Below are 20,734 nucleotides of genomic sequence, written 5' to 3'. Positions count from 1 at the left end.
CCATGAAAGTAGACCTTTGCCTCAAGATTATTTATGAGTACAGCAAGACACACCTGAGAGCCTATTTATTAACACACTAACTTTGAATGGTATGACTGCAATGGGTTTCTACTAGTCTATTATTTCAAAAAGAAGTAGAATATTTAAGAGCATTTATTTAAAAACCTAAGTATAAATTCTACGATTGATTTTTGAAACACCACAACAATGCCATTTTTCACTTCTATTTTTTCCAAATACACTTTCAAAGCATTGGAAGTACAAAATTAAATTAAGATATGAAACATTCAAATGCAAGTTACATGCAACAGTGCAAAAAGTCTCCTGCATTTTCATCACTTTCCTTTACTAAGCTAATTAATAACTTTGTTTCTAGGTTTTTCCAGAGTATTAGTAACTCAGGGGCTCAACAAAGGTCAATTTCAAAACACAAAAAGTACATTTTACTAGACCTGTAATTCTGAAATTTTTATGTGAGCAGTCACTTGTGTTTCTAATACTTTGCAGATGTACTTCAAAAATCTTTTAATTTAACTTTAACTTCTCTAATTGAAATTTAACGTATGGGGCACACACTTTAAAGGAAATAAAATAAGTTCCACTAATAAGTGCAACAGAATTGAAATATTTTTCAGTTTCTGAAGAAGCTACACTTATATTAGAAAAAATGGTTATCTTCTTTAGCCACCATAGGACAGATCCCAGCTGGAGCTTTGCACAGTTTTTTACATGTTGAAATACTGTTGCGTATCTTAAGGCAAGCATTGAAGTAGGGGATTTTGTTAATTTACCCTGTACTAGTGCCATTCACAGTATGTCAACAGCTGATTTTAATACTTCAGTTAAAAAAAAAATTCAAACAAATATCTGAGCACCAGAGAACAGAACAATAATAAATTAAGCTGCAAATACCACTGACAACTAAATTACTGTCTGCCAGTATCAAACCATAGGATTAAATTAGCACATACCTCAATAACTTCATGGGAGAAGATTACCAGATTATATGCCCTACAAGGTTTAACATGCAGCACTGAATCAAAATAGTGGAAAAGCAGAACAGAAATTCCGCTTAATCTCAGAGCAGAATCACAACCATAAGCCTGTATGCTAAACTCCAGTGATCCAAAGACAGAGTAATAATTCCATCCTTGTCTCAGAATAGGTACTAGTGTGCATCTCTATACTGTATTAGTTTTTGAAAAAAAAAAAAAATTAAATATGTAATTAAACACTAAGCACACTGTTCCAGAGCTCTACAAGCCAGGAGCTGCTTGTAGCTCTCTCCCAGCTGCTGATATGTTCCTGTTCCTTGTGCTGGCATAGTCAGTTACTAAACCAGATAATCACCTTATTCAAAAAGTGATTCAGACGAAAAGTAACTAGCAAAAGCAGGATGGATATAGCAAAACTAGGTCTCACAACTAAGTGGTCCCAGCCTAAATTGGCTGATGCTGCTGTGAAACCAGAATCCAAGTTACGGTTGCCCTGTAATATCTTTTAACTTTCAATGAGTCAGAAAGATTTCAGAAAATCAGAAAAGACAATGCACCTTCATACAGGCTTTACTCTGCTCCTAAAACAGTGCTGAAAGGCTGGAAATCCCTGATGTGTGGTGTAGATTGCATCAATAGTTTCATGTTCATTTCAGAGCGTCAGGCTATTCTTTTTTCCTTTGGTTTCTGATGTTTTTCATTTTAATAAGGAAGCAAAACAAATCAGGTGAGAACTAATACAGTCTGTCAGTTATGGAGTGGTAAGAGAAGCATTAGATGACACCAAACGCCTAGAGAGGACGGACTTGGGAAGCGTGTTTTTCCTTGAACAGCTTTTACACAACACCATGCAAAAGCAGAGCAGGAAGAATAACATGCATTTTCTTCAAAGAATAACATACCTATCTTGAATTTTTTAAATTAAGTGTAGAATGTATCAGCAAGCAATTTAGCAACTGATTCACAATCAACATCTTTTTTTCTTTTTTTTCTCTGAAGACTGGCAGAAAGAAAAACTGTACATAAGGACAGTAACCACAATAAATTAGCATAATACAATTGCAATTTACATCCTCAATTTACAGTTGATTCACTTACTTCTCCTGAATTTACTGCATAGGAAATACCCACCTGTTGAAAAGAACAGACTCAAAACTTTTCATTTTCCCTCTCTCAGGCTGTAATACAAGCGAACTCATCTCACAGCTTTTCCACTTTCCCTTTTATAATTCTGCTATATAAATATCAATTTTACATCAATATAAAATGTATTTTTATTACTAACATACAATGCACATGAAAATAAAAGATATTAAATGTTTTTAAGTACACTTCATGTATTAGAATAGGCAAACCTATGTATACATTTGTGCATATAAGCATTTTAAATGTATTCATCTAAATACACACACACATAGAGAGAGAAATAAAATGGATTTAATGGTTGTATTTTGATAGGTGCAGATCTTACTTTTTATACATCAGATACTTTGTGTAAGAGAAACTCTGGGGTGTAAAGCTGCCTTGGTGACCGTTTTTTTAAGAAAAGGCAGCGATTATGTCCATGAAGACAGTTCTTAGCTACCATTAGTGTTTTGAAATACTGTCAGACATGCTTCTCTGTCAATATCTAATAGATTAATATCCAAAGATTAATAATACTTTTTGTATTTGCTGTTCCTCAAATAACAGGTTATTATATGGTATTTATAGAATCATGCACGCATCAGCCTGGTATAAATCAGCACAATGGACATGATAGTTTGAAACCTCTTTTTCAAACTATGCTAATAGTTAAGAGCATCATTACCTAAATAAGGAGTGTTGGCTTAAAGTGGCTGGAAACCTTTACAAGAGAAGACTGCATCTGCTCTTCCCTGTAGAACAACAGCTAAGCAATCTTTGAATACTCTTCCTGCAAGAGAGAGCCCATGTGGCACAGAGTACCTCTCAGTCTTGTGCTGAACATTTGTCTCCAACAGGAAATTTTCAGCCTCCTGACTCATATCACTCTAATAAAATTGTTTCCATGCTAGTACTGCAGTGAAAATTCTAAAAACCAAAGAAAACAGCTATTGTCCCCATCCACAAATGGTAAGACATGGCTCCTTGGAGGACTTCAGAGATTTTCAGAGAAGAGCTCAGTATAATTTCCTGCAGAGTAAAAGACATGTACCTGGACAGGGCCTTCCTTTCACACAAATGACTGCTAGCTGGAGAGTGAGCTTGTAGCTAAGTGATGCCATGCAATGTCCTGCAGCCAGCTCCAGTGCTCAGAGGCAATTAGTTGCTTTTTTGTAGATTTTACTTTTGGTAAAAAGTCCACAAAAATCTCTGTTGTCTGTCCACAGACTTCTCTGAACTTCCCCAAATCCCAAATTATCACAGAATCACAGAATGGTTTGGGTTGGAAGGGGCCTTAAATATCATCTAGTTCCAACACCCCTGCATGGACAGAGACACCTTCCACTACACCAGGTTGCTCAGTGCTCCATCCAACCTGGCCTTCAACACTCCCAGGGAGGGGGCAGACACAACTTCAATGGGTAACTTGTTCTGGTGTCTCATCATCCTCACAGTGAAGAATTTCTTCCTAACGTCTAACCTAAATCTCCCCTCTTCAAGTCTTAAACCATTTCCTCATGTCCTCTCACTACAGATCCATGTAAAAAGCCCTATCCCAGCTTCTACAATCACAGAATAGTACTTTACCTCCTTAGTTAATTATTTGGGATATTTCATTATTGAGAACAGAACCAGTAGGAACACTTACAAGCACTGTTACTAAAGGATGACAGATGGTCAGATGAAAGCCAATTCCTGCACTGGATTTCACAATACTCTTGCTACATGCTTGGCTAAACCCAGAACCCCTTTCAGGGTGGATTTCTTCACTGTCTTAAAAGTGTGACTCCTAAGTGCACCAGGTTGCACAATGTAACACCTGGTTCCCCAGGACAGACTTGTTTTGACAGATCACATTAAGACGGCTGTGCCATAGTGGTATTCTTGAGTAGTAATTATTATGCTGAGACAGCATCCCCAACAAGAATTCACAGAGAAACTCCAAGTATCGTTACATGAGTGGCTGACATAAAAGTTGCCTGTGCTGGCCTGTCTTCAGTACCTGTACCTAACTTACCTAGTTTACTTTATAGAGTGGTAGACTGGACACTACAGCATGGGTCAAACTAGAACAACAAATCAGAAAGCAATTACTTTCCCATATGACAGAAAGCTCCTCACTGAACAGCTGGCACGTTACTAGATGCAGCTCAAAACACACACAGAAGCCTTGCTGTCTGGTATCCCGTATTGTATGAAACAGACTGTACTGGGTCTGGCTGCAATGGTGTTAAATTTCTTCATAGCAGCTTGCATAGCTCTGTGTTTTAGATCTGTGACCAAACCCAGTAACGTTGTAGCTCTTGCTGAACAGTGTTAGTACAGTGTCCAAGACTTGAGACAGAGTATTTCTCACTCTGCCCACAAGCAAATGGACTGGGGAGCGTACAAGAGGCTCGGAGAAAACACAACCAAGCAAATTACCCAAACTAACCAAACAGATATTCCATACCACAATGTCACACTCGCTAATAAAAAGGAAAAGGGGGCATTTAGGAAAGTTAGTCATCTTTCGCTCAGGAACTGGCTGGGTACTGGTTCATGCATGAAGGCAGTAAGTTACTGCTTTCACATCACTCTTTTTTTCTTTTTTTTTTTTTTTTCCTTTCTTTCAGTTCTTCTTCGCTTATAAATAATTCTATCTACACTAACAGGTTTCCTCTCTTCTACTCTTCCTTTCCCATTCCAGGTCCTGCACAACCCCATGCAAGGCTACAGGCCTGCGGAAGAGAGGCTGGAAAGCTTCCCAGAAGAAAATCTGGGAATCATAGAATCATCATCTGGGAATCCTCTATGAATCCCAGCACACCTGAGAGTGCTGGCTGACAGCAAGCTGAACACAAGCCTGAAGCATGACCAGGTGGCCAAGAAGGCCAACAGCATTCTGGCCTGCACCAGAAATAGTGTGGCCAGCAGGACTAGGGAGGCGATTATCCCCCTTGTACTCAGTGATGGTCAGGATGCACCTGAAACGCTGTGCTCAGTTTTGGGTCCCTCACTACAAGAAGGGCACTGAGTTGCTGGAGGGTGTCCAGGGAAAAGCAAATAAGATGGTGAACGGTCAGGAGCACAAGCCCTGTGAGGAACAGCTGAGGAAACTGGGATTTTTTCAGTCTGGAGAAGACCAAGAAGAGACCTTATTGCTATCTGAAAGGAAGTTGTGGTGAAGTAGTAGTTGGTGTCTTCTCTCACATAACAAGTGTGTGAAAAAGAAGAAATCATCTCAGGCTGTGCCAGAAGACGTTTAGATTGGATATTGTATTTTTAAAAAAATTACTGAAAGAATGGTCAGGCACTGGAACAGGCTTCCTAAGGCAGTGGTGGAGTCACCATCCTTGGAGATTTTAAAAAAATCTTGTGGACATGGCACTTCAGGACATAGTTTACTTGGTAGAGTTGGGTTGATGGCTGGACGTGATGATCTTAGAGGTCTTTTCCAACCTTAATGATCCTATGATTCCTCCACACTACACCCTACAGCTATTCCCCTAAACTAAATAAAGGAGGTCTTTCCACAGCAATTACCTACATTGTAGAAAAAGACATGGAATCACTGCACACCTCTGATGTATCAGTTTGCTTAACTCCTCCAACTGTGCAAGACTTATTCACACTTTCACTTCACTGTCACATTTATGTTTACTTTCAATAAACTATCTGTAGACAAGACATTGTCTTCCAAATACAGTTCTTCCTAAAGAAGACACTGCTTTTATCTTAGAGGTTAACCAGACTAACTTAAATCTGCTTCATAGCCAGCACACTTGAACCAATCAGACCAAAGAGCATTCCCCCACACTACTCTTTTTGCCATCAAGGTACAGGTAACTAAGAGCTATAGGTGTTGATTTAATAACTCAAGTCAAACACGTTACTGTAATACAGCTTCTAGCACTCTGCAAACTTTTTTCTTCCATGGCTTGGAACAGTGACTCTGTGTATCCAGTATCTATACAATGGCATTCTTGATCACACTGGATTTTCGCTACTATTCACAATCCATTCCATGCCTCGAGATTAATCAAGCTTGCATCAATCTGATCAAAAGTATCACAGTAATAATGTACTGGCACACTTCTACTCTTCAGAAAGCTTGCTACTGCTGTTCTGCCACCGAACTTCTCTGTTGTCCTCCAGCAAAAGTAGGACTGTAAGTGCAAGCCATTTCCAAACGTTCTGCTCCCTCCTGGCCAGATTTTAAACCCCTGTTTCCACTGAGCTGCAGCAGATCAACTGCATATGCAATTTCCCAATTGCTCGTTGTGCCCAATTAGGAAGATACAGAACAATTTACTTCCCAGTATACTATTGTTTCAGATTTGTCTGAGCACCTTCTTTAACACCATAGCTTTAGCAAAACAGTTTGAGAGAAAATGAGTAAGATGAGGGGCAAACGAATGGTGGTAACATTGAAGATGCACACAGAAGTATCTGAGTGTAACCCTTACTTTGTGAGGAAGGCATATGTTTCAGTTTTTTCAGGTCAACAATTATGCAATAGTAGAAAAGAGGCTTTTCTCACCATCTACTGCAGAGAGAATGAATCTTCCAAAAGAAAATTTATTCTTCAAAATACCAGAAATCAAAACCACAAGAATGCAAGAAAATTCTACTAAATGAACTATCACAGTTTATGGATGGACAAGCAGCATCTACTTTAAAGCCACCTCATGCACTCCTAGATGATCTGAACATTCTTATCAAAGGCAGCAAGCTTCAAGAATCCTTGGATCAATTCAAACTCTTCCTAGTACAAACCTGAACTGGCCTTTTTGGAGTCCTGCTCAGCTCACTTCTTGCCTTCAGTGTTAAATGTCTCCAATACATACTACAGCGGTCCCTAAGAATACCCTAAACTTATTCAGCTTAGCAAGTAGTCCTCAAAAGAGGGTACTGCCTGTGGCTTTACTCACTTTTACAGCCTTGTACCTATAGACCCTACATCCCATTCACTGATGCATTAAGCCAAACACACATGCTTCGTGTGTATCCTTAGTGAGACTAAGATCAAAAAGTAAGCAAAAGCTTACTTTGATATAGTTGGGAATGACAAGGCAAAGTATTCTGTTTCACAAATCTTACTCAGTACCATGACGAAATTCTAGTGTCTCATCCCATTTGTAAAGGATACTGTTGCTCTGAAGCTCAGCAAACTAAGCTTGTTTATTGTAGGAGACTTCAGATCAAATTCTCAGGTACACAGCCTGCTTTTCACACTGATGTACAGCACTATCGCTCACCTTTGAGAATAATGAGCAAGTCCTTGCACAACTCACTATTTTCACAATCTGAGAATGCATCCAACCATATCACAGAATGGTTTGGGTGGGAAGGGACCTTTAAGATCATACAGTTCCAACCTCCCTGCCATGAGCAGGGACATCTCCCACTAGACCAGGTTGCTCTAAGCTCCATCCAACCCAGACTTGAATGCTTCTAGGAAATTGTGCATCCACAATTTCCCTGGGCAATGTTTCAGTGTCTCACCACCCTCACAGTAAAGAACTTCTTCCTAGTGTCTAAGCTAAGTCTGCCCTCTTCCATTTAAAGCCATTACCCCTTTTTTACATGCCCTTGTAAGAAGACCCTCTCCAGCTTTCCTACAGGCCCTGGAATACATCCTTTGAATATTTCCAATGGCAGCCCCCGACAATATGCAGTAAACCCAGTTACACAAACTACTCCAAAATATCCAAAACAAGCTCTTGTCACTCCTCATAGTCTCCAGATAGAAGTCAGGGATAAACTTCTGTATTCAAAACCAATTCCAGTGTGGGGTTTGGGTTTTTTTGAGAAAATTATATTGCAAAAGAAGAAAAATGCTGCTAAACTATAAAGCTTTCTGGAAGACACTTAAGATGTACAGGCTGATAATTTCCCCACTCTCTGCATTCTTATTGTTAATTTCATTTGATGTGGGGTTTTTTAGTATATTTTATTTAAAATAAAGCCATCCACTGAGGAGATGTAATGCCAGCTTTTCATAGCTTAGCAATCACAGTCACATCAGTTCGTTCATATTTCCTCAGACTCTCAAACATTGCTACTTTAAGAGCATGGAATGAAGCATCTCAGAAGTAGAGTTTCTTAGTTCAAAGTCAGCTTACCCTTTGAAGCCCTAAGAAAAAAATAGCACAACTCTGATGCAGCCATGGGTCTATATCAAAATATATCAATAGCTACAAAATGTTTCTCTAAAGAAAAATATTTTCCACCATACCTTGGATGTTAGATCAGATCGTTCTTGAAGCTTATAAGTCTTGGAGAAAAGAAGTCTGATTATCCATAGAATTAAAATTCCTTCCAAAATGAGATGGTAAGCAGGAGCCTGAAAACAAAAGGACAAAAATAAACCTACACAGAATTCTATTTGTATCAGTGTGACAGTGCAACAGTTTTGTCTCTACTTGTACACTCAAAAAAAAAAATCTGATGTATCATCTGATACGTATTTCTAAAAGTGTAAAAATTATAATTATTTGAAAGTGGATTGCTTTGCAACTATTGCTCATACTTGAGCTTGAATGGATTTATTCTGTTGTCAATACCTAAGGCACACTCAAAACTAGTAAGTGGTTTCAGTTCTACATAAATTTAATATTGTGATTAAAGGCAGATAAGCCATACAGGTTGCATCAGCATCTTTGAAGGCAGAAAGCTTTCACAACAAGAAGTCTACCGAGAGCTTGAAATTCTGTGTTATCTATACACACCTACTTACTTCACTCCCACATTCTTAAAACCTATAGTCCATCACCAGTGACAGCTATTATTATTTACAAATAAACTATTCTTATGGCCCAATTTTTGCTAGTTTTACAGACACTTGGAGCAGGTATAAACCAACACAGTCAACAGAAGCAGTTTTGCCCCAGTGTCATTTACTCTTGTGGGGACATAATATTTAGGAATATATACAGCACACCAGAACAAAGAGCTGATCCATGTTAAAAGCTAGCCTCTTGGGATGCTTGAAGGGAGGTCTGGCAGCACAGCTAGTTTTAAGTAAATGTATAATTATGGCATCAGCATTTGGCACCACGTTTTAATGACGGGTTTAGCTGTTCCATTTCAGAAAGGCTCTTGTCTACTCTGTGCATTTCTATTACTTTTAAAAGATTCAAAGTACACACACACTAGTGGAAGATCTCCCATACATCAAGGCTTCTGAGTGGGATCTGACCTGCCAACAAAGGAAGTGAAACACATTGTACACCTAGAAACTTAAGGAAACCGAACATAAGTTTTTGAAACCAGTAAGGAGTCCCATGGCATATCAAACGCCAAATAATTACTTTCTAATTTGCAGAGTACTTCTCAGTTCATCAAACATATTAAGAATAGATACATACACCATGACATCTAAAGAACACATAGTACAATAGCAGAAGTCAAAACTACTTTCTCATGCTTTTTAGTGCACACAAGTACCCTGAAGTCTGAGCACTAAAGTGTGCTACCAGCTTCAGTAGTTATGCATTTCTGTATTTAAGCTGCAAACACTATAATGAATTCTTCAAAAAGTCACAAACCTGTGCAATGGGAAGGAAACATACCATTGACACAAAACACTGCATATCAGCAGCACACTACTAAAAAAAAAGAGTCGGGATACAAACATGCCATGCAGACCCCCTCCAGGAAAGAAACAAGCATAAACATTTTTCTTCCTTTGTAAATAACACTGTAAATTACAAACCGTGACCTCATGCTCACAGAACACGATGAATCTTACTAAGGTTTACTGCTATGTACAGTAAATGTAAGGTGTACACCTTAAATGAAGGTGTACACACCGAAAAACTAACCAACTGCGTGCACCTACTTTCCCAGCACATAACGCGGTGCACATACCTATACTCATAATCTGGCAAGTGCAGTCTCACGCAGGCGGCACTGATCCCTGTCTCCCAGAGCCATGCAGCCCGGCACGGCACCACCTTCCCAGCCACCACCCTTCCGCCTACACCGACCGAGGCTCCCCGGTTGCCCGCCCCGACCCGGGCCGTGCTCTACCTTCCTGCTCCTCCATCCTAAACCAGCGGCCGACGGACCAGGCTCCCTCCCCCAGCCTCACCACTCCGACAGACACAGGGCGCCCGGGAGCCCCCTCCGCCTTGAGGCGAGGCGGGTCGGCTCGGTTCGGTTCGGGGGTGGAATCCCCTGGGCACACCCACCCCCCCTCGACTCCCGCCGGTGAACGCCCGCCGTTCAGCCCTACCCCAGCCGCCCCGCGCCGGCGGTGGGACACCGGGCACGCCTGGGCCCACGCCTCAGACCCACCTCGTAGAAGGCCTGCACCATTTCCACCAGCACCCACTGCTGCCCCATGCCCGCCGCTGCCATCACCGCGCCCTCCCCTTTCCGCCTCTTCTGCCCGGCCCAGGAGCCGGCGCCGCCGCCGTGCGCTGGCGTGAGGGGCGGGCCCAGAGCTGCGGGAGAGCTCCCCCTGCGGCCCGGAGGGGATAGGGCAGGCGGCGGGCGGCCCGTTAGCGGCCGGGTGTGCGCAGCGAGGAGCAGGTTGAACCGGCACAGGCAGAAAAACCGGGCTGCACCGATGTGTACATCCTCATGACAGTTCAAACCCGGTCCTGTTTGTTGGAAGTGCTGTCGTAATCTCGGTGCCTCTCTCTCCCCACACCCATATATATCCATCTTTTACCCCACACCGACTTAGGGGGAAACTAGCCCAGTGGCAGAGGCTGTGCTGCAGAACCTCATCTGCACACCTTACACCTGCTGGTTCTGTACCTGTCACCGGCGACTTCATTGCTGTAAGAAACAGTTCTTGAGATATCTGGCTAACGAAATGAATGGTAAAGCAAAAGCAGAGTACAGTGGAAAAAACCAATAAGGATAAATAAGAAGAAAAACGACTGCTTTAAGGGTCTTGGCAAAGTGAGCAGCCCTAAAAGCGGAACATTTTTGGGGAGAGATAAACCTCATGAAGAAATGGTGAAGATCTTGCATAGATGCACCTGAGTGTGTGGAAGGGGCTGAGGCCCCATGCACACCTGTGCAGAACTCGATCAGCTCATTAAATGGCAGTGAAGAGAAGGGGGAGCTGGAAAAAAGTTTACTTTGGAAGTCAGGCAGTACTTGCTGGAAAAAGAACAAAGGACATCACCAGTAAAGGAGATGTTTGGGTGCTGCTTCATGAAATCTACACAGCCGTGGTGGGTTTCTGATGGTCTTTCTGGGAGAAAAATGTAGAGCTGCATGCCTTGGGGCACCACTCACTAGAATTCACCGTGGTTAAAGAGAGGAACCTGGGGCAGCAGCAGATGAAACAGATAATAGCCAAAACCTTGGGCTTAACAGTAAGCTATAGTTTTACAGTATCAGATGGTTAAAATTAGTGAACTTCACTTTCCTGCTGACTGAAATGCATAATTGTTAATCTTCTTCCTCAGTTTCTGAACTTTATAATGGACAATTCTCAAATCCCAATCTTTACACGGTAGAGAAAAAATGTGATTTGAGACTATCAGAAATTTCAAGATGTGTCCCTTCTGGTTTTTTAGCTACATGAAGATTATTCTGTTTGCTTTTAAGTACTTCTGCGGCCAGTGAATCATCCTTGAGAGGAGTCTAGTGCCTCTGGGAGATGGCTGCTGCTACCAGTCTCGAAGAATGTGTCTAGCACACATCCCACTCCTAAATTTCCCTCAGAAAAGTAGGCCACATTAGTTGATTCGGTGGCTGCATATTAAGTTACACCCTGGCTTTAAACACCAGATGCTGACGTTCAATGCTCAACATGCATGTGCATGCATGCACTAAGGAACTGATTTTGTGAAACATTGGATGAATTGTTTCCATCTTGAAATGCAGTGAAATTAACAACATACTGAGCAGTAATTTTCTGGCAGTTAATCTGGAGGTCCTGGCCTGGATTATCATAGGGCTGGATCTCTCTGGCCTGTCCCTGTTGTTCATTGGAGTCATTGTTTCAACACAAGACATCCTAATTTCTTAAGGATGCTACACTTCTAACAGCAAAAAAGTTGGCAGGGTGGAGGGAAAGGTCCTTCACAATGGTGGTTTATGCTGGGAAGAAAGAGGAGAAGAAGAACATCCTGAGTCTATCTTTAAACTTGAAGCTATTGAAGCTTTAAACCCTGTGGAAGTTCCTGTTCTGGAAGTGTCAAATTTTGTCTCTGTCCTCATAAACTGCTTTTATTCTGGACCTTCCCCATGAATATGCTCATTTCTCACATCCTGCTTTGAATTCACAGCTCAGTTCCTCTGGGTCAGCACTGGCACACAAGTTATCTGCAGGTGTTATGAAGTCACTCCAGTAGCAGAAAATTGGGAATTAATATGGCTATCAGTAATTTTATTTTTCCTAAATATTACAGAGGAAGCCAATGCCAGTTACCTGAGGTCCACTTTACTGTATTGCTTAGGTCCTGTTAGCTCATCATCTGGCTTCTTCATTCTTACTCTGTCAAATATGAGGCAGATAACAGGAGCTGGAAATTGAAGTGAGGAATGATGTCCACCCTCTTTCTGCACTCCTGGAACTCACTGCTGTCCTGTTTCACCCTGATATTTCATCAGCCAGGAAGAGGGGAGAGTGGCACAGAGCTGTGAGAGGATGGCAATGGCTGCTACTGCCACCCTACTTGTATTGCTGTCACAGAGATACATGCACATGGAAGGGTTGAGAAGAGGAAACTAGTGGGAATAGGTCCTGAGAGTCATTCGCCTTTCCCCTGCCTCCTCCAACTTCATACACAGAAGGGGGATGATGGCCAAGGACATTAGGGAGTATGTGCAACCATTATCACACATTCTGGATGGTGAAAGCTTAGTTTATATTAATGCCCTGGTTATAACTTGTTGGCTCTGTGGCTACCATAAAAATAAAGCATTGGGAAAACAATCCTGTACTGGCAAGAAGAATAGCAGGATAGTGCTAGTTAAGTCTTTTTCAGTTTTTGTTTCCTTGAAACATGATAGTCTGAAACCAAGATGCTGCTGGCAGCAATCACAGAAAATGTCTGAAGTCAGTTGAAGCATAGTATTAAGGACAAAAATCATACCCCAGCCCTCATTTCTGCTCAACGGGAAGCAGAAATATATTGCAAGGATATTATGCAAGTGCCAAGAAGAACTTCAGTACCAAGTTCTATAACTTACCTGGTATGCAGAGGAGTAATTTTTCACAAGGCAAGCAGAGCACAGGATAAATTTAGTGTTATCTGAAGCCACAAACAACTGTATTTGGGAAATGTGCTTAATCCTAGTTCTATATTGAACTACCTCTGGGTTACCTTCACTAACAGAAACCTGTCTTAGATTTGTCCAGGGAACATCTGGAGTTTGCAACCTTTGACATAAGCTTCTGTCACCATTTGAACAGGAGGAACTAAAGGAGGAGGGCTTTTCAGTCTCTTAAAGGGGCAGAATGCAAAGGGAGGGATCTATTCCCTCCGATTTCCTGACATACTGTATTATAAAGATCTGGAAGCCAGCAGCTCCTCCCTCTTTTTCTTCTCACCCCTTGCTGGCCGTGCTGCTGTTCATTCCTGCCAGCTTGCCAGGTGCTATCGGGTTGCATATATATATTTGTATACATTTGCATTCTTTATTACCTTACCCTTTATGTTATTACCTTTCCCTTGTGTTAGTAAAATCTGTATCCAATTGTTTTCAGTTTCCAACTTAAGGTCTTTATTCCCAGTCTCCAGTCTTTATTCCCCTTTTATCTTCCCTCTGTGTGTGTGTGCTGGGGATGGGACAATAGAGAGGAATTCTGTCATTAGGTTTGTGGCCTGCCCAAACTGCTAAACCATGACAGCTTCAAGTAGGAGTGAGGGTACCTGCTGGTCTGACCACTGATGCACTCTATATCCCAAACTGTATCATGGTACCCCAAACAACTGCAGTGACAAAGTAGTGTAAAGTGGAAATACTGTGGTATTTTCCTGGCATTGAATGGGGATCAAATTTTACCACAACTTTTTTGAGTTAATGATTATTGTAGCCGCATAAGAGTGGTGGGAGTCCTCTTTTTAAAGCATATTCAGCTGAAGGTTCACCCTTGGAACAACAAGCTAACATCACAGAGATGGGTGTAGGCGCAGCAGTCTGATGCTGCTTATGCTTTTCAGTGCCTGTTCCCCACCTGGGCTAAGCACCCAAGTATCCAATACATAGCAGAACTAAATGGCTTAAAATGGAAATTACAAGATGTAGGCAAAATTCTGTCAGGACTAGAGAAAACTTGTATTAGAAACTTGTAAAAGCTGCTCAGTCAGGCTGCTGGGACCACTAAGAGTGCAGACACTGTTTAAAGCAGAAGGGTACTCCAGCACAAGTCCTGTGAGGAAGGGCTGAGGGAGCTGGGGGTGTTAAGTCTGGAGAAGAGGAGGCTCAGGGGAGACCTCATCACTCTCTACAACTCCCTGAAAGGAGGTGGGAGCCAGGGGGGGGTTGGTCTCTTCTCCCAGGCAGCTCTCAGTAAGACAAGAGGGCATGGACTTAAGCTCTACCAGGGTAGGTTTAGGTTAGATATTAGGGAGAAATTCTTTACAGAGAGGGTGATCAGACACTGGAATGGGCTGCCCAGAGAGGTGGTGGATTCTCTGTCCCTGGAGGTTTTTAAGAAGGGACTGATGTGGCACTCAGGGCCATGGACTGGTAACCACAGTGGCAGAGGATCAAGGGTTGGACTTGATGATCTCAGAGGTCCTCTCCAACCTATTATTCTATGATTCTATGATTCTATGAATGTTTGTCTTGCAGAGAGCCAATTACTCATATGCACCGTTGCATTCTAAGTATTGCAGAGCTGGATTTTTTTATCTTGTGTGGTTAAATACCACATGTCTGATTCAAGACTTTGGACATACTCAGGTTGAGACTTTGCAGTCTTTAACTTGCTCATAGGCTGGCTGCCCATATTGCAGAAGGATATAGATGGGTTGCTCACCCATTTCCCTCCACCGCTTCAATATTCATCTGAACTGATATCTACCTTTTACTTCAAAATCTTCATCCAAACAGCACCCGACCTACTGCAAATTGCATCAGCTTAAAGCTCATTTCCTTCAGAAACACAAATTTCTGTTCTTCTTCTCCATTCACACTGAGCTGACTGGTTGCTGTTTCCCACAGCATTTGAATTAGAAACGTGGCAGACACAACAAACAGACTTACACTCAAAGTCATTCTGATGGAGTTAAAACAGATTGACCATTATGAAGTTGGGATGTTTTCAGGGAGACAATAATTCAGTCAAAATACATAATGCAGCATATTGTGAAATACTACTAACTCTTAATTGTCCAAACTGACTAGATTCAAATGTTTGTAGAGTGACATGTCATAAAGGTATGTGTCTTCATGAGACTGAAAACCTTTTTCTAGGTTGAAAAGTAAGTTTCATATGTTATTTTTAAAAAGTGATCTAATGGGCTAATCTGATGTTAATTTTACAGTAACACACATTAGATGCAATGTATTAAAGGCAAAGCCTGTGACCTGCAAGATAAGAAAGAAAAACAGAATTAGCATAAATTCCAGACATTGGTAAGAGGGCCAACAGCAGCTCATGAGGTTTGGCTCCAAAGGTTCAAATTCCACCCGATTAATCACTATCCAATGTAACTGCCACCATGCAGGCCTCCTCTCTTGAGGATGAAACTGGAAGAGAAGAAAAGGAATGTTAAACATGAGTCAATTCAGCTGATTTACCTGAAGACTCCAGTCTAAAATAAATATCTAAGCTTTCTTGTCAGCAGTGCTTTCCATATTTCCTATTTTGTCATGGAACTTCATCTTTTGGTGGTCTTACCAGGTAAAAAGCTGTCTGCTGATGGAGGTCAAATAGCTCTTTAGCCTCTGTGTGGTTACAGAAAGCTCACACTGGTTTGCACAAAGCTCCCTGCACTTGCAGACTATTATCCACTGGCTGAGTTGCATAAAATTGAGGTCTCTGAAGAGTGCATTTATGAAACAAACAGCGATATTATTTGCAGGTCATCCTGATGCAGAGAACTTGCATCATTGCAGTACTGAGAAGCAGGAAAGCGTGACGTAGGGAGCTGCACATAATAACAACTAGATTCATCAAAAAAGGATGTATTAAAATAAAGGAGGTGATCATAAAGGAGTGCAGAGGAACGGCAGCAGAACAAGGGGCAAAAGAAAGAGAGCTGGTTTTCCAGTCTTTCTGATTTTTATAGAGAATGGGCAGGAAAGGGGAGGGAATACTGACCTCTCTGTGTTCTGCCCCTGAAGACCCTCTCTTTAGTTCCTTGTACTGGTACCAAAAAGTATCCTGGTCCACTCAAACAATGACAGACTGTAAAATTCTTAATAGCATACTTAAGTTTAGAAACAAGGGAGGAGTTCAGATGGAGTTATCAAAGTAGTGAGAAGTTTGAAAAGTAACAGTAAATTTAGCTTTTAAATGCATGGTTTTTCACCATGAATTTTGTTCAGTGGGAAGCAGAAACATGAAGATATATTTGTAAAATTGAACATGAAGGAATCAACTAAATTTTAGCCAGTAAAGCACAAAGTAGCCCTTTGCCTTTATCTTTTTGTCAAATCTACTGAAGCACAAAAAAGCACTGTTTCGTTTGCAAATCCACGTAACACATACTAGAACACAAGCTGAACTTCCTTGTGGTTATAGGTAAAATGTGTGTGCATGTGTTGGAAGAGTCTAACAAGCAACAACTTGTGTATGTTTGCTACTCAAAATGTTGCAACCTTACTGCTATTAGAACAGATGTGGCTGAAAGCAATTTTTAATTGATAGAACATTGCTATTTTGAAATCCTTGCCTGGCTTTTAAACAGTATGCTTTTACATCAGTGATGCCTGAGTAAACACATAGCTTCCTATTCAACTGCTGTTTCATAGACAATTAGTGGAATACAAACTGTAATCTCTATTTTTAAGCATCAACAGTACTTCTGGTATTTCAGAAAATGAAGTAATTATAAGAAATTTACATCTAAAAGATGAATTGGATAAAATGATAATGCCAGGAAACGTACTGAGAACCCTTCTGCACAAGTTTTCCACACAAAGTAATTGTTGAAATGTATCTTTCAGAGGGACATATACACTAGGGTTGAAGGGGGAATTGACACAACAGTGCAGTTCTTTGTTAGTGGGTGAATGTTCATTAGTAAAACAGATTCTTCTGACACCTATGAAAATCTAAATTAAAGGCTGCTGGAATCAAATAAAAGAGTAACTTGTTCCTTGAAGCGTTGCAGAATATCCCAGTACACTCTTCAGCATCATGAAAGGCTCATGGTTTTTGTAGCTTTGCTTCTGTAAAATGTTTGTAGTGGAAGACAAGCTTGTTGCACAGGGTTATTCACATCAGCTGCTGAAGCTTGTGTGAAGTTTTAGTGAAAAAAATATGTCTGAATATTGTCATAATGTTTCCTTATTATCCTAATAGGTTTTTTTTTTCTCTGAAGGAAATGTTTTCAATTTCTTGGGTATAATGGTTTAATGAATTCCCATTTATACCATTGTTTCACTTCAGAATTCATGTTAAGAACTGATGTCTTAGAACAGTTTTCTGAGAAATGTAGAGGACTGGAGGTTACCTGGCCTGTGCCTTTTTGGTTTGGGAAAGAAGCAAGCCTGTTTTGACTTGCTATTTCTTTGTGAATTATATTTCTGTACTCCACGGTTATATTCTGATTGATTATTTTAAAAGGTTACACTAGTCTTAATTAACAAGTAAGATGATAAAGCAAATTAAAAGCAGTTGCTCTATGTTTAAACATAGTAATGAAATGGAGCAACTCTATAAAGATTCTGATCTACTATTCCGGAGACAGGACAGGACAATCATGTTCACTATCTAGGTAGTTATCAAACAGAGAAGAATGTGAGATGAGAGCTTATTTTTCTGACTAGTATCAATAAAAGAAGCCACTGACTGATCCAACTACTTGATTCTTTGGGGAAAGGGAAGAAATCTGGAGAAAAATCTAACAAATGCTGTATTCTTGAAGAAGATACTTTTTGCTAAACCTCTGTGAAAAGAAGCTGAAAACTTTATCAGCTCTGATGCTTGATACCAAAACCAGGAAGTCATTCAATCACTTCATATCCTGGCCAGTCTACTGCATTTTTCAATTCTAACACATTTACTTTTCATAAAAAAGAGAAAACTATTGAGAACATTTAGTGGCACTTCTAAGCAAACCTTTGTTGTTTCTGTAGTGGGGTAGTAAAAGATACTGGTCTGATTATTTGGATCATGCCTGTATTTATGTAGAAGGAAATAACTTCAGTATTTTTCCTTTAGTAGTTCCTAGGATTCTGTGTACAGTTTTGTGATGTTGTAGTGTCACCTGTGTCTTCTTTTGCTCCAAGCACAGCTGGTAAAACAAGAATTGTACATTATTAAATTGCCCAGCAGTATTATTGTGAAATCAGTGGCTTGTGCAACAGCAGTTTTCACCATCAATTCATATTTCAAGCTTTTTGTATATGGATCTCATCAGGAAGTGAGCGAGACAGTAATAATTTGGAGTTGTGGCACCAGCATTCCCAGACACATTTATTTATTCCATATGGAGAAATAAATGTGTAAAGAACATTTGCTAAATTACAATACATTTTCCAAATGGGTTTTTCTGGCTTTTTTTTCCCCCTTTTTTTTTTTAATTTCCTTCTTTTTCTCTTTCTTTCTTTCTTGAGTATTGTGTTTTGTGTTTTGTATTTTGTTGTTGTTAAATAAAAAAAAATAAAACGTTGTTAAATAAAATTAGACACGTGTGGCCAGCTACAGCATCAAGCCCTTTTTTTACCTTCAAGCATTCAAACATACCTCACATTAAAAAAAAAAGATCAAAAATTCTGCACCAGATTGTTGTCCCTACAACTGCAAAAGGACAGTTCAGGCCTTGAAAGAGAATCATTACTGGCTAGATGCTGAGACCCTGCCACAAAAGTAATTCTTGGTGTATGGTTTAAATTTCTATAACTCACTGATGTAGGTCTGACAGCTAGGAGTGTCTGTCTGCTGTAACTGACTAAGAGGATTACTCCTGCTTCCACTAATGTAGAAGACCTTCCATGTTCTAGTATCCAAAGCTGAGAACTTATGCTTACTTAAAGTAGTGTACACTCAGAAATTAATTCTGTTACCCTCAGAAATGCAGGGTCAAATACAAAACATTAAATACAAAACTTTTCAATTAGTTTACTTGCTTTTGATTTAGATCTCCATCCTGTCAAAACCAGCACCTGAGAATAGATATTTAGGTGCCCAATTATGAAAAGTTCTGTGTTAGAGAGGAAATGCATTTAAATTCCATCTAAGAAATCCCAGTGGAGTGTCTTTAATGGATTGACTCATTTTTTTGTAATTTGGTAAACTTAACTAAGAATAATCAGCCTCATTTTCTTTGTTTGAAAGCATAAAGCAAAAAACTGAACTGAGATTCACAGACTTTTGATATTTTTATCCTTTAGTTTTGCTTTCATGAAAATAGGAGCAATATATTTTGCATATTCCCAGGCCTTTGTGGAAATAAGTGGAGTAAAAAAACCTACACTGTTTAACCGACAAAAACTGTTCATGTAAACTGCATGCCTTCTTTTACAAATGTAAAGTGATAGGCACAAGAAGCCATTGGTTGCCTGGGGGAGGCACTTGATGTTAGATTTCATGCAATGGGGTTTCCTGTGATTCCTAAAAATCCTGAAAAGTCTTTTCATTCAGCCAAGCAAGGTCTGGGCTAACCCTAGAAGGTTCCTACATGGAAGAGTTGTGCGCTGTGACTCATCAGTAGGACCAGAAAGTTACCATTTTGAGTCTGAACTGGCAGTGGTCTCATTACAGCCAAAATATTTTTAAAGTATATTTGACTTACATAGGATTGGTTACCAGTCTTGAGACAGTCTCTAGTTAAAAGACAACAGCAATACTAAAAAAACTTTTCTTAAATGTATTCAGTGTGATAAGGGCATTGTGAAAGCAATTGTCCAAGGGATGTTAGATTGGTGGACACTAATATTGCACTGTAAAAACACTATTTCTGGCACTTAATCTACTTGTAGTTATAAAACTTTCAGTTGACACAGTTATACTAGTTTTCCATTTGGAAAGTCTGTGCCATAGTGTATATCATGAGACAGCTGCTGAAACTTCTTTCTGATACACATGTCCTTTTTTTTTTTTTTAATGGTGTTTACCTTTTGGAGAGGCTAATAAATGGCATTTCCTATCAGCAAGAGCATTCATATTAAGGAGGGCACTTACCCTAAAAGATGAGACAAACAAATTAGTGTATAACAAAACTAAGACGTTAGAAGACAAAACTAAGATGTTAGAAAGAATTGTAGTGTTCATGTCTGCCACAGGGATTTTTCTAAGATCTTTAGATTGGATCAGTGCCATTCACTATCATAACTGTAACAGCTCTTCATGTGCTTTACCAGTGATAATGTCCTGGCATTCAAGAGCTGCTTAAGTTTAACTAGCTAAAGCAGTTTCAAAGAAGGCTAAAAAAAATTATCACAAGGATCAGAAAGATGTGACACTGATAGAAGTGCTCTGAACTATTCCTAATGTTAAAAGCAAAAAATGCAAAGCAGTGTAGAAGGTTCAGGATGTGCCA

At 40.2% G+C, this 20,734-nt stretch overlaps 1 protein-coding gene across 2 annotated transcripts in view; it reads right to left on the bottom strand.

Moving 5' to 3' along the window:
• The window catches only part of SPTLC1 (serine palmitoyltransferase long chain base subunit 1), a 35,911-nt gene extending 25,369 nt beyond the window's left edge, over nt 1-10,542 (bottom strand). Inside the window, exons 1-2 of one of the 2 annotated variants that reach the window (XM_030467718.1) lie at nt 10,404-10,542; nt 8,341-8,448 (exon numbers count right to left, since the gene is read on the bottom strand). In XM_030467718.1, coding sequence (XP_030323578.1) covers nt 8,341-8,448; nt 10,404-10,466 — 171 coding nt within the window. In that variant the 5' untranslated portion in view covers nt 10,467-10,542. Of the gene's footprint in view, nt 1-8,340; nt 8,449-10,197; nt 10,270-10,403 lie in introns of those variants that run through there. The other variant, XM_030467719.1, reaches the window with a different exon arrangement.
• Nucleotides 10,543-20,734: the final 10,192 nt, after the last annotated feature.

Source organism: Calypte anna, chromosome Z (genome assembly GCF_003957555.1).
Source record: "Calypte anna isolate BGI_N300 chromosome Z, bCalAnn1_v1.p, whole genome shotgun sequence".
Lineage (NCBI taxonomy): Eukaryota > Metazoa > Chordata > Aves > Apodiformes > Trochilidae > Calypte > Calypte anna.
This window is presented reverse-complemented; position numbering and strand designations above follow the sequence as displayed.